This window comes from Castor canadensis, chromosome 17 (assembly GCF_047511655.1).
Source record: "Castor canadensis chromosome 17, mCasCan1.hap1v2, whole genome shotgun sequence".
In the NCBI taxonomy this organism is placed as follows: Eukaryota; Metazoa; Chordata; class Mammalia; order Rodentia; family Castoridae; genus Castor; species Castor canadensis.
This window is the reverse complement of record NC_133402.1, coordinates 41,785,245-41,799,345: the sequence shown is the minus strand read 5'-3', so window position 1 is coordinate 41,799,345 and position 14,101 is coordinate 41,785,245. Positions and strand designations below refer to the sequence as shown.

The 14,101-nt window shown below is 46.8% G+C and overlaps 1 protein-coding gene across 3 annotated transcripts in view; it reads right to left on the bottom strand.

Moving 5' to 3' along the window:
* Positions 1–14,101, bottom strand: part of Myrip (myosin VIIA and Rab interacting protein) — a 324,013-nt gene that overhangs the window by 60,245 nt on the left and 249,667 nt on the right. For all 3 annotated transcript variants that reach the window (XM_074060447.1, XM_074060449.1, XM_074060448.1), the window contains exons 6-9: positions 13,995–14,092; positions 13,760–13,840; positions 11,517–11,645; positions 164–323 (exon numbers count right to left, since the gene is read on the bottom strand). In XM_074060447.1, the coding sequence (XP_073916548.1) occupies positions 164–323; positions 11,517–11,645; positions 13,760–13,840; positions 13,995–14,092 (468 nt within the window). The remainder of the gene's footprint in view (positions 1–163; positions 324–11,516; positions 11,646–13,759; positions 13,841–13,994; positions 14,093–14,101) is intronic.

The window sequence follows — 14,101 nt, the reverse complement described above, 5'->3', positions numbered from 1 at the left end:
CAACCACATAGTATACTGCACGCTGCACTAGAGGCCTTGTGACCTGGTGGCCGAGCTGCCCACTATGGGCCTGTGCCAATTCAAACTTAAGGGAGGAATAGCTGAGTGGCCACACAACAGCTGTTAAGCCTCTAAACAGCACTTCTGAAACCCACAGACGAACCGTTACTAGTTCCATCCAGCCTGTCCATGCTCTTCCAGCTGGGCAGAGCACGCTCCTCCCTTGGATGCTGGCCCCGGGCCACCTGCTGCCTCAACACAGTCCCCGGGGAAGAGGGCTTCCGGGAATCTTCTCCAGTGAATGAGAACGCAGAGTGGGACCGCTGTGGAAAGAAGAGAGGGGCAGGGGTGAACTCTAGGGGTCAGTCCTGGGGTGAGTGACTTCACCTGGGGACAGACATTGCTGAGCACACAGAGGACATGTTGAATGTATTGGCTTTCCTCCAGAGAGGCTTAAATGCTGCAAGTCAGCACACAGTGCCATGTAACTGTACACGTGGTTCTCTGTTCATTCTATGGCAAGATGGCAGGCTCAGTAGGAGGCTCTCAGATGGCTCCTTCCTACCAGCCACACTCTCCCAGCCTGAATTTCTCAGGACTAGCTGTGTGTGGTGAGGTGCTCTAGGACAAACAAAGCAAAAACATCTTCCCCTGGAGGACTTCCAAGCCTAAAGTGATACAAAGTTATTGCACAAAGTACATGTTAAAATAGAAAAGTTAGCCATGTGTGGTCAGGCCACAAAACCAGGATTGCTACAATTTATTCTCATTTAGCTCCTGAGTTAAAGAAGGAAAAGCTCTAGCCTAAGGACAAGTGGTAGAAATGAGAACTGAAATGGATGATAGGAAAAATGTGTGAATTTTATCATATGTATTCCAAAGCTGAATTGTTATATACTGAAAACATGATCAAACACAATGAGAATGATTTTCCCTTTACTATTAATGCAGGAATGATATTTCATTTTGGTTATTTATTTTATTTTATTTCGGTCTTTTGTACACTTGATAAGCTAAGGAGGGAAAGGGCGTGTTCTTAAAGCCACTGAAAGCATCTGCGATGACAATATGTAACTCAGGATCCCCGAGCAGTCTGTATCCACCTGCTGGCTGATGTCCCCACTGAAAGCGCCACACTCTCCTGTCCCAGTGGCAATGTGCTTTCTTTCTCTCTCCCACAGCTTCTCAGGAGCCACAGGACCCTCTTTTGGAGAGCTGTGACCAGGTGTGGAGTGGTTTGGAGTTGGGCTCAGGAGTCATTGGCCCTGGGATGAAATACTACCTCTGCTTTAACATTTTGTCCAATGACTTAATTCTTTGAGAGCTCTGGAAACTCAACCTTGCCCTGCACTTACAGTGCAGTGCACAACACACTTAGGTAGCTTAAACAAATGTTTGAACATAATGAAGACAGAGAGCAAAAGCCAACAAAGGGCATTTGGGTGACAATGCTGAGTTTCATGGTTGGAGATCAGGGGTGGGGGCTGGGCAATTTAATTAGTGGCCTTGCCCCTCCCCAAGGACTCTTAGTCATTCTGAGTAAAAGACAGGGACAGATGAAGTTCAAAGCCCAGCAATGTCCTTCACAGCAGGCCAGTCCAGGAACTTGGAGCCCCTGGTTCACTTTGTTCAGGAGTATGGTGAAGATCAGTTTGGGTTCAGAAACAGACGTGGGAACCCAGCAAGACTTTGAGGTGATCTAGGAGGCATGTGGGCTTACATAAATAATACGGAGCCTGCTAAACCAGGTACCAGGATACATGGCCGTCCTCTATGAACACACAGAGAGAGCATGATAGACCTGCACCTGCCTTCCAATGCAGTGACCACAGGTTAGCATGGTCCAGGCAGATGAGCCCTCCTTTTACTGATTCCTTAAGACTGCATTCCAGAAGATTCATTTCTACCAGGTCATGGCCAGTGGGAGACCCACTAATTGTCCATCCTTTCCTCAACTGGGTGGGGGTCCTGGCTTCCTTTACCTGATTTGTGCTTAACTGTACCCATTGCAAACATGTTTTTTGGCCTGTGTGGAGCAACTGAGGGCAGTTAATGTCCCTGGCACAGGAGCTGGCACAGAACTGGAAATGGATGAATGCTTGCCATGGAGTGAATGAGGTTTGTGGAAGGCTGGAAGTGCTGAATTATTGATTCACTAACTTCTTGAATAAAATTAGAAGAGAAACACTTCTATCCTTTGGGGGAAAGTCAAGTTAACACACACGTCAAATGCCAAATGTCTCCCTCATTCCAGGGACATAGCAAGCACTAGTTTTGTCTTGAGTGTTGGGACAGTTCTTACAATGCAGCTTGAAAACCACAAAGCTTTTCATGTGGCTGGGGATCCAGGGAGTCATCTGTGGTTTTGCAAATTCTTGACAGGTCATGAGAGGTTTTTAAATAGCATACAGATCAAAGCTGGTGACCAACTTGCAGATGAAGTTATTAGAAATGAAGGAAACGTCTGTCTATATCAGACCCCATGTAATAAGGGGATGAACCCCTGGCACAACTACATCCTGGACTGGGACAGTCTCCTGTCTAACTACATGATCTCTACACATACCATTATAGCTGCACATGAACTTGTCAGCTCATCACAGACTGGGAGCTCCTTGAAGACAGGACAGTCTTCTGTGTGTGATTCTCAGTCCCAGGTTTGTGACTGAATTTGTAGGATGCTCAAACAGTTCTGGCCACCAAGAAATCGCCAGGCACGGTATCACCTGCAGCTCCACAGTGGCCATTCTCTGTATCCTGGAAACTTACTGTAAATAACTGAGCACGTGTTTAAAGGGGGCCAATGGTATTTGATATTTCACTTTGCATTGGATCAAACTGTATTTTATTTTTAAATCAAAACAAAATTTGTTTATTGGGAATGTTGAATAAAAACCAGTGACAACTACATGTCTTGATTCTCCTACACCTGAACTTAAGGAAGTGAATAATACATAGTTGGCATGTTTTTTCTCTCACAGGCATGCCTCGTGATGAAGGAAGCTGACAGAGCACAAGTTTACCTGCTTCCTGGGATGTCCTGATTAGAAAAAAAAGGACTCAAAATGTATAATTGAAGATTTAGTGCATTATCTGAACACGTAAGTACACTCTAACTTTTGACTTGTCTACCACAGTCCTGCAGAATCAGAACATGCCACATTCTTCCTGAGCCACCTCTCACAAAACCATTATATTTAAGTTCAAACTACATTTTATGTGGCTATGTGTGTGTCTGTAGGAAGTAGCAAGGGTCTATTTTTATGAGCCAAAAATGCTCTGCATTCCTCACAAAAGGCAGGACCAAAAAGTGAAAAGTCCCTCTCTGGTCCCAACAGGAAAGATAGGTTCTATGTGGTTCATGAGAGAGGGATTTAGGCTTGTATAGTCTATTTCAGGCAAGCTGTTGTTCTATACTAGAAAAAAAATACCCTATGCCAGCCGGGAACTGGTGGTTCATGTGTATAAACCTAGCTACTCAGGAGGCTGAGATGAGGAGGATCATGGTTCCAGGCCAGCCCAGGCAAATAGTTTGCAAGATTCTATCTCAAACAAAAATAAGCAACTGAAAAAAAGGAATGGTGGAGTGGCTTAAGTGGTAGAGCGCCCGCCTAGTGTGAGGCCCTAAGTTCAAACACCAGTACCACCAAAAAAAAAAAAAAAGAACCTATGCCCTGACAATCATAAAAGTTCCAACAGAACTGTTTTCAAGTCCCAGGATACTGATGGGTCCGTCTCCAGCCATGGTGGAAAAGCCACTCGTCTGAGACCCACACATTCACTGAAGTGAACATAGGGACCAGCAGATGGCGCCACAACATTGCTTTTACTCACCAGCTGGTTCCACTTCTATGGCTCCTAGGAAGTGACTGATTACTTGAGTAGTTTATTTTCTCATTCTGGCTGAGCCTCCTATACCCATCCTTTCTTTCCCACCAACAGTCTCTGCTTCTCTTCACTTCTTACCCATCCAGGGGTCCACAGAAGAGGCAGGGCTAGGAACATTTGGGAGGGCTGTCCAGGAGAGCTGGTAACTGTTAGGGAGTCCATGGGTCTAGAAATGTTAGCCTGTCACTAACACCTAGCCAAGATAGACCTGAAGATCTGAGCTTTCAAACAGTGGCTGCTTCTTCACTCTTTGGACACTAGCTAATGGGGAGGGGGTGTCAATGACAACGCCTCTTGCTACGTGGGATCCTGGGAGAATTTCAACTGTTCTAAATTCAATTTCCTCTCATTAAAGGACCAGTATCCTCCTAACACAGAGAAAATACTCAATAAACATTAGCCAAAATAAGAACATTTAGTAAGCCCTTCTTCCTAGCCAGTGCATTTTCTTGTTCAGTCTTCTTGACTGTGCGTGAGTAAACTGAGTCAGGGTTGAAGCACATGTGGTTGAGGGGCAGAGGTAGGGTTCTGGCTCCAAGCTGCTGCTCCTCCAGGCTCTCTTGGTGGGTGTGTGCCCAAGGGTCTTTGCCATTACTTGAGAACAAGGCACTCTGCATGAAGGTGCTCCCAGCTGGACAACTCACTAGTGTAACCTGCTGCCTCCGCAGTCTTGGGAGAACAGGGGTTCGATCCATCTCCAGCCCTCTTTGCTATCACTACCTGTGCTTCCTCACAGCAGCAAAGTGTTCTGCCTGATCCTTTTGGAGTGATGTATTGTCAAGACGAGTGCTGTGATTACTGCCAATGGAGAAGCTTCCTGAGGAACTGACCATGGCTGCAAAATAGTCTTTGTTTTCAAAGAGCTCACAATACAAAACAGGGAGAAAATGTTTTTAGTAGCAGGATTTAGAGGCAAAGGGATGAATAAGAGTGGTCATCTGAATATACAACTGGGATACCGTTTTGTTTTGCATTTTTAGGCCAGACATAGGCATTAATTTCAGTTCAATGGTACAAAAATAATAGGAAGTACTTTAGTTCTCTACTGTGACCAATTTAAGGAGAGAGCAAATGTGAAGGAGGGAATGACAAATGATGCAGACACAGAGAAAAGGCTGAGAAAGATAGAAAGGAACAAGAGATAGAGCAGAAAAGAGTCAGACAGAGGTTCATCTTAGTCCTGGGCACACAGTGAGTGCCTGGCCTCTGCTGTCCATTATCAACAGGATTAGTGGATTATTACAGATACCTTTTTTGTACACCCACATCAGTAGTCACTAAAGGACTATAACCTGGTACTAGGGCCTTTTGGGAAATTACATCCAAGGCTTGGAAAGCTAGGTTTGCACTGACCCCTCACTAGCAGACAGCTATACACTGATGGAGGAAATTAAAAGGGAACAATCATAGCGAACTTTCTTTCAAGAGAACAGATGAGAAATTCTGTGTGAATGGAAATAAATTACACTTGGGTTCTACAGTTAGCCCAAGCAGTAGGGCTTCAGGCTTTGAGATTCTGGATGGCTCTTTCCTGAGCCACGTGTGTCCAGGACATTGGAGAACTGATATGGAAGCCCTGGCAGGAGGTACAGATAAGTGGCTTCCACATCTACAGGTCAGGGTGCCCTTTTTAACCCTGGAAGCCTGTTGGCATCACCTAGGGAGCTTCTGGTAAGAATGAGGATGCCCAGGCTCCCCCACCTCCAGACCTCTTGGGTCAAAATCCTTGAAGCTGGGCTCAGGCAGGTGACACAAATGAGCATCAGGGGTGAGAACAGCCCACAGAGTTTTCTGAAGCCACAAGAATTGAGACTTGGTCAGCTGGTTCACATTCAGGCTCTGGCCAGTGTCCATGTGTATTTTTGCCTTTATGCCTTCTGTTTATCTCTTCCTAATTTGAACTTTCTGGGGTTAGAACTGTTCAATATCTGCATCAAACCATGTGGCAGCCACAAGGTACGAATGGTGTTAAACACTTGAAATGTGACCCAAGAACTTGATTTTAAATTTTTATTTACTTTTGTGATTTGCAGTCACTACATTGGAGACCCAGAACCTCTGAGCTGAAAGGGACCTTGGAGATCACTGCTCATGTTTTAGAGAGAAAGAAGTTAGGTCAAAGGCTTGGAGCAGGAAAACGGGATCCACATCCCAGACCCATCAATAACTAGCTGTGACCTTATGCTTTAGCCTCAGTTCCTCAGCTGCAAAATGGGTCTAATGGTGAGTTTTGGAAATAACAAAAGAAAGCAGAAGAGGGACATGGGGAAGGTGACAGAGAGGGGTCAGAGGAGAGGGTAGAAGAAGGGTAGATGGTTGTGATCCATGCATGATGTATGCATGCATGGAAATATCACAGTACATCCCATTAATTTGCATAACTAATGTGTGCTAATAATTGTAATACAAATACCTGCATCCCCACATTGTAATGAAGAGCAAAAGAATTAACACATGGTGGGAAAACATAGTGCCTGCTCCCTAATCAATGGCTGCTTGTCCCTTCCCACATGGACCCTGGCAGCAGCTGGAGCTTCAGCCATCAGGCTTCTCAGTCCCAGGCCCCCATTCTCACTGTCTGCTATATGAGGGGGACTTCTGGAGTTGTGTTATATGGTGGCTTTGGCCAGGGCCAGTTTTTTTCAGGTCCTACATCCTGGATGTGGTCTGAAAGTCCTACTCTTCCAGCACTGCCTCTCATATGGGACTAAGGCCAATAAAGCAGCGGCTTAGCCTACATGGGCAGATGGTGTGCACGGCCTCACTGCATGCAGTTTTAACAAGCTGACCCTGTCTACTTGATGTGCACCCCACGAGGGCTCTTGGCTGGCCCTGCTGTGATACAGGATAAAGGGAAGGGATGGGGTCCTGGCCAAGGGAAAGTCAGGCAGTATTTGCTGATGGTCAGACACAGGTAATCACATTTAAACAGAAAGAGGGAAAGAGGGGAGGGCAGCAGTCCAGACATAAGGACAAAGGAGGAGGGGAGGAAGAGGAGGGAAGAAGGCTGGGGACACAGGAGGGTCTGGGCTGTTCCTGCCATCTCCTTTGGGCTGTCTGTGACTCATCTTCTGGGCTGTGTGTTGCCTCGGTCTATCTTATTGATCTGTTACATGTGGATGGTGGGAGTTGGGGGGTGGGCAAGAAGAGCAGCAACTATTTCACCATGTCAAGCTGTGGTGGGGTACTGGCTTCTTTGTCCCTAGAACAGCTAGAATTTGGCCCAGGCCTTTGCAAATGAGCCAATTAATCAGGACTCAATGCATTCTTGTCACCAAGGTGGGTGATGTGGGAGCTCTCTGTCCAGATAATGCTTTTTGAATCTCTAATGCCAGGAGCTAAAAATGGTCACCTAAGAAGCTGTGGGTTGCCAGTGTTCTTGATGGGTTCTTAATCAGTATTTTCTTCTTTCTCCACAGGTAGACTGGGAACCAGGGGGAAAGGGTCAAGTGTAGGTTGACTAAATCCCTATAAATCAGCATGTTCTGTATCAGTCGGCCACAGCCCTGTATACAAAATATGCTGTTTATACACTGCAGATCATGGGATGTTGGGAACTCACAGGGAGAAGACAAGAGGGATGTGCTTGATCAGATGTTGAAGGTAATGGTTGCAGTAATTGTGTCCCTTTTGGAAGGTGCCCGTCTGTGCCAGTAATGTGATAAGGCTTTAGTGTTATGCCAGGAGGGCTGTACCCTAAGGGAGGCATCAGCATCCTCAACAGGGCTTTTCCAAACTACAGCCTCACAGGAAGCCTCCTCTCTTTCCACAAAGGTGGAGCCATGCCCAGGTTAGGCAGCCAGGGTTTGCAGAGCGTCACATAGCAGAACTCAAAAGACACACTAGCATTAGGGAGGGCTTGTACCAGGCCCTAGGTCTGTACCAAAACCTACAGGTAAATAAGACTCTACTATTTGCCTCAAGACAAAGAAAAGGGAGAAACAGTTATGTTCCCTCTACATTGGTGTCAAAGCTGCAGCCTGAGCTGAGTGTCGTAATGCACATCTGTCATCCTAGCTCCTTAGGAGGTGGGAGGCAGGAGGATCTGAGTTCAAGGCCAGCCTTGTGCAAAGTTAATAACTGGCCTCAAAACTAAATATAAGCACAAAGCTATGAGTTTAATGTCCAGTCACACACACACACACACACACACACACACACACACACACACACACACACACACAAAATAAATAAATAAAAAAGCAACAAAAGAAAGACAAAAACTGCAGCAGCCTGAGTTAGGCCATGTGGGAGGGGTATTTGGCAAGCTAGATTTCCTACCGAGAAATGCCAATTTTGAGAGAAATGTTTTAGTGAATCAAACGGGAATCCTACAAGACTCTGTCACATGTGTCAGTGCAAACAGCCTACAGCCACACCTGCAGCTGGTGGCCGGAGTTCTTCCCAGAGGAAAATGGGCCAAGGGGAGTGTCCTCTCAGGAAGTGTTGTTGCTGTTTGTATCAAGCTACTTTCTGGCTGTGTCCACCGCTCTGACTCATGGTACAACAGTCCTCTTCCACACCACTCATAACACAGGGGCAGTATCTGGTTACTAGGAGGTAGGAGGAACACTATTGTCAGCTTTAACCATCTGCAGAGGACCATGCAGATCTGATGGGGAAGCAGGCATCAGAAAGCCAGAGCTTCCTTATAAAATAGGAGACAGAAGAGCACAGGAGAGCTGGGTTTTAGTCCTAGTACCATCTAGTTCCAGTGGCCAGGGCTAGTCAGGTCTCAGTTTACCCCTCTGTAAAATGGCAATGGCGTAGGGGGCTCTCATATAAACCTATTGACATAATCTGTGTGAAAGCTCTTTGTGCATAAGGTTTACATAAAGAGGAGTTGGTCATGTAGAAGTTTGGCAATCCCAGCACTGTCACTTCCGTTTCCTCTCTGGCCATCCCACAATGTCTCTGTTCATGGGATCCGTATGAGAGCTTTAGTTCCTGTGCACAGCTGCAGGCAGCTGGTGTGAATAGGAAAAGTCAGGACATGTTTGTTTCTAGGGAGCAGGGTCTCTTCAGCACAAGGTCATGGAAGGAGCTTTCCGCTTCTGTCCAAGGAAGAACAGGGCAGCCCCACAATGCATCAAGTAGAAAGAAACATTTTGGGGCTGAACTGAGATCATGGGACAGAAGCAAGTTGGAGCCATCTGGCTATGATGAAGGGAAGAGGAGAGGGCATGTGTGAGGACCTGCAGTGGGGCAGGCGTGTGGGCAGCAGGTGGCCTGTGAATCAGAGAGGCAGGTCAGGGATACATCAACAGCCATGGTTCTTGGGTCTGGGGCCTTGTTGCTTGAAATACAGTGAGGTGCAGTTTGTGACTCACAGGCCAAAGCTTGATGATACAGTGACCTTCATTTTGCAATGCAGAAATAAGATTATAATAGAAAGAACAATGAGTATCATTTGGGGGACTACACCTACGTGCTAAGTGGCTTACATCCACTTCTCATTTAGTCACCTGACACTATCCCCTTATTCTCCACTCTCTAGCCACATGATGGCTGTTCTCTGCCCAGAACTGGTCTGCTAAGAGCCTCCACATGTGCTGTTCCCCAGTGAGACACTCTTCCTCCCAATGCCCCAAAGTTCTCTACTTTTGTCTTGGTCTCCTGGCATCTAGAAAAGCTCTCCATGCTTCTCCCTAGCCAAGCTTTCCTTCCCACCCTCCCTCCCTCTACCCTCTGGATAATAATGACTGTAGCTTGTACTGGGGAGGTTCCCTGCTGGTCTCTTGCATATGGTATACTCCTCCACTTGAATATGGTGCCCACTGTGTGCTGCATCTTCAGCCCCTAGTGCAGTGACTGCATACAGTTTAATAAAGACCTTGTTGATGACACAAAGCATCTGCAGAGCTGTCCTTTAAGGCAGGTCTTTTATCCTCATTTTATAGTCAGGAAACTGAACAGTTGTTCAAGCTCACAAAGCTAGCCAAGGGCAAATCCAGATCCCTGCCCAGGAGTGGCAGAGGCAGAGCTGACTCCTGGACTTGCCTACAACCCCTCAGCTACAGGATTGATACTGTTTTTTTTTTGCGGTGGGGAGGTAGGACTGGGCTTTGAAATCAGGACTTCATGCTTACAAAGCAGGCACTCTATTGCTTAAGCCACACCTCCCGTCAATTTTGCTCTGGATATTTTTGGAGAGAGGGTCTTGTGAACTATTTGCAGGGGCTGGTCTTGAAGCATGATCCTCCTAATCTCAGCCTCTGAAGTAGCTAGGATTACAAGCATGGGCCACTGGCATTCAGCAAGATTTGCACTTCTTACAGCCCCCAAAACTTGACCCTTTATTTGCAGAAATACTTAAGAAGGTCTCCCCAAATGCAAGGTGATGTCATGCATGCAGCCTGTGCCCAGAACAGCAGGTCACTGGGAGGACTTCTCCCCTCTCTGACTCCCAAATGCCTTTGCAGTCTCAATCTTGCAGCTGAGCATTGTTAGGAGCTGGCTCCTCTTCCCTCCTCTCCCCAGTCTTAACTGATAGCACCCCCACTGCCATGCCAACCAGATTGTAAAGTTCTGCAGGGCAACCACTGAGTCCTCTACTTAGGATGTTTTCTTTGGTGCCAAGTGTACGACAGCAGTCACAAAACAAGCTGACAGCAAGCTCACAGGGGGAAATCCTGCCAATAAATCAGGGAAGTTAAATCTCTGACAGAGCTACAGAGGTGCTCCTCGCCACTCCATGCATCTTCTGGCTGTAGGGCTGTGGGGAGTTATTGGTAAGGGTATGATGAGCCCATTGGAACTGTGTGTCTACCAGGTGGGGCTTTGTGCGTGCTACTTTCAATCTGTCACATAGGGATGGATGCCACTGCACTCCTGGGGGAGCAGGGTAAACTCCTGGCATTGCCTGTCCCCTGTGTGGCTTTCCAGTTTGAAAGTGCTCTTGTATATTGCCCTGTCCCTGCCCAATGCTGCCACCATAGGCACCTACAGCTAACATAGTCCTAGGTTTCCGGTTGACCCTACTCCCCCAGCTGCTTTCCTGGTACTCAGCACCTCCTCTGCTGGGCTGATGTAAACCAAACACAAAGGATTTGAAGGGCTCAGGCATAAGCAGCCCAGACCTCTGGCCCACAAGAGGGCCACTAGACTCTGTGACTCAGCTCTTGACTTAATTTCAGGGTTGAGAGACAAAAAGGCTGGCTCCACATGGTAACTTCCCAATATGTTCAAATGGGACCATTTTGGTGGCTGAAATGGCAGTAACAATTTTCTCACTATCACTTCTCTGTTTCAGTACAGCAAGCGATCTAGGTCGTAAGAACTTGCATGGCCTTCCTTTGTGAAGCTATTTTTCCCCTCAGGACTCAGTGCAACTCTTCAGAACAAATAAAAATGCAGTTTATGGATACCAATTTTTCCAAATTGGTCTCAGTGTAACAACCTATCTCTGTGCTTGCCAGCAGTCATCTGCTCTTCCTCTCATCCTCCCTCTTCTCTCACACCCAGCAGGCCCCACTCACTTCCCCACTTTCTCTCCCACTGACCTTTAGTATACAGTGGGCACAACCACAGATGGCTCAATGTGCTGTCCCCACCTCTCTGAGATAGCAGCCCCTGTCTGCAGGTGTGCAGGACACCTTTGTGGGGTGATGGCATTATGGGGGACTTACCCAGAGGGTACGGGGTGCTGGAGATCCTCCCACTGCTTCGTCTGCCACTTCTGTGCTGCAACTCTGGGGTTGTTGCCATTCTGGCTCCTCCACTTGCTGTTCATTCTTGCTCTTCTGCTTCCTTATGATCTGGTGGGAAACAAAGAAGGAAAAATTATTGGAGAGGCTCCCAGAGGAAGGACCTGGAACCATCTCTGGATCTTTCTCACCCACGCTCAAGCTTAGTTTTGATAGAATACTAGCCTGTTTCAGATCTGCCTGCTGATAAAACAGTACATATAGCATTGACTGTATATAGCATGCTACAGTTTACAAATACTGTTGATCCCCTATGCATCTACAGGGGATTGGTTCTGGAAATCTCCTTTCCCTGAAGATACCCAAAACCGTGGATGCTTGCAGGGTGCCAATGACTCACACCTGTAATTCTAGCTATTTGGGAGGTTGAGATGAGGAGGATCGCGGTTTGAGACTAACCTGGGAAAATACTTCATGAGACCCCCCCCCTTCTCCAAAATAACCAGAGCAAAATGGATTGGAGGCGTGACTCAAGTGGTAGAGCACCTGTTTGCAAGCATGAAGCCTGGAGTTCAAACCCCAGTCATACCAAAAACAAAGAAAAACAAGAAAACCATGGATGCTTTTCCCCTTATATTAAATGGCATAGTATTTGCACAGAACCGACATACATCTTCAAGTATACTTTAAATCATCTCTAGATTATTTATGATACCTAATACGATACAAATGGTATGTAACTAACTGCTAGACTGTCTTGTTCAGGGAAGAAAAATAAGAAAAAAGTCTAGACACGTTCATTGCAGATCTAACTATTATGTCACACTTATATAGTGCATAAATGAGATGCCATTCAAACACTTAGCACTGGAGAAGGCCCAGGCTCTGTGAGATGCCAGGAGGTGCAGCAGCTAAGTCTGCACATCACTTTGTTCATGTGGATTCAGCCATGTGTTCAGTGCAGCAAATTCAGGGTATGTTTGGGAACATTTTGGAATCTTTTCCCCTGATATTTTCTATTCATGGTTGGTTGAATCTGCAGATGAGGAATCCATAGATACAGAGGGGTAAGTGTAATCCTTTTATGAGGTTAACAGTTTCTTCTATGTAAGTGCCTATCATGTCAGACTCTGGGCTAGATACCTTATATGCTTGACCTCATTTATTTCTCAAAATAATTCCATACTATGATTCTCATTTTATACATGAGAAACCAGGCTTGGGGAGCTGAAGTTATCAGTTAAAACCATACAGTTCCTAAGTGGTTGAGCTGAAGTTCAAACTTGGCATCTCTGGCTCTATGTCCTGACTTGAAGAAACATCTGGAAGCACTAAGGATGGGCAGATTCCAAGGTTACGTGGGGATGGCTTCCACTTCAGCTTGTTTGACCCACCACTGGGCTGGCACAGCCATTTGGATTTACAGGATCCACCTGTACAGAGGCTCTGGGCTACCAACTTCTACAGGCAGGGAGCAGCTGAGAGAACTGCCACGTCACAAAGATGGGCACAGTCTCCAATGCATTTTAAACTAGAGAGGATGACAAAAGGGGAATAGAGGACAGAGATACTTGCCCAGGGATGGACCTGGGCCTAATCAAGGCATGCCCCTATCTGGAGGGCAGGGACCTGGCCATGTGTGCCAGTCAGGTTTTAGAATTGCTGTGGCTCAGTGACCTCCTGCACCTCCCCTTCTTCCCCTCTGCAGGTGGGTGGGGTTTGCTGTTCTCCCTCCTCTCCCAAGATTGTATGATGGGTACAAGGAGAAGTCCATTTGTTTGCTTAGTTCACAGGTCTCCAGCTGAAAGGTGCTGAATGTGGATCAACTATCCTTTGAAACAATGATGAGACATTTGAGAGTCTTTGGGTGGGGACTGCTACTTGACATGTGGACAGGGACTGAATCACTGCGTAGTAAGGCAAGACTGAATTTTTTGACATTCTTTATGTCAAAAAATGTCCATCTGCAGTCCTTTCCAATGTAGGGAGAATATACTTCCCAGTCTTTAGCTCAACCATGGGATTTGCTTTGGTCAGTGGCAGGTGAGGAGGGAGTCAGAGATGGGTCAGGGTTGAGCTCAGGTGTAAGAGTCATGGGTTGCTTCCTCGTGCTTGCTGTGATCTGCACTGGCCATTAGTAGCCCCATCCCTGTTTTCTCTTTCTCTATAGCCCTGGTCTCACTGTGCAAGAACCCACAGCCATCTGGACTGTCAGGGACACTTACCTTCTGCAGGATTGTTGTGGCTAGCTCCTCAGTTAGCTCCTCCTTGTGGTCTCGCAGGTAACTGGCCTCATTCTGCTTGTCCTACAGAGGGAAGAGAATGGAGGGGTATGGTAATCACTGTCTCTGGAGAGTCCTGACCACAAGAACAGAGGGAGGTTGGAGACTGCTATAGTCCTCATGGCCAAGACACTCACTGCCTCCCCCCGTCCCTCCACCATACAGAAGAAGGCCCTACCAGGCTGTCCCCATGGGCTTCTGCTTTGGAAATGGCTTCCTCGATGGCCTCTTCAGCTACTCTTAGGGCAACAGCCAAGGTGTCCATCATGCTATGTCCTAGACAGG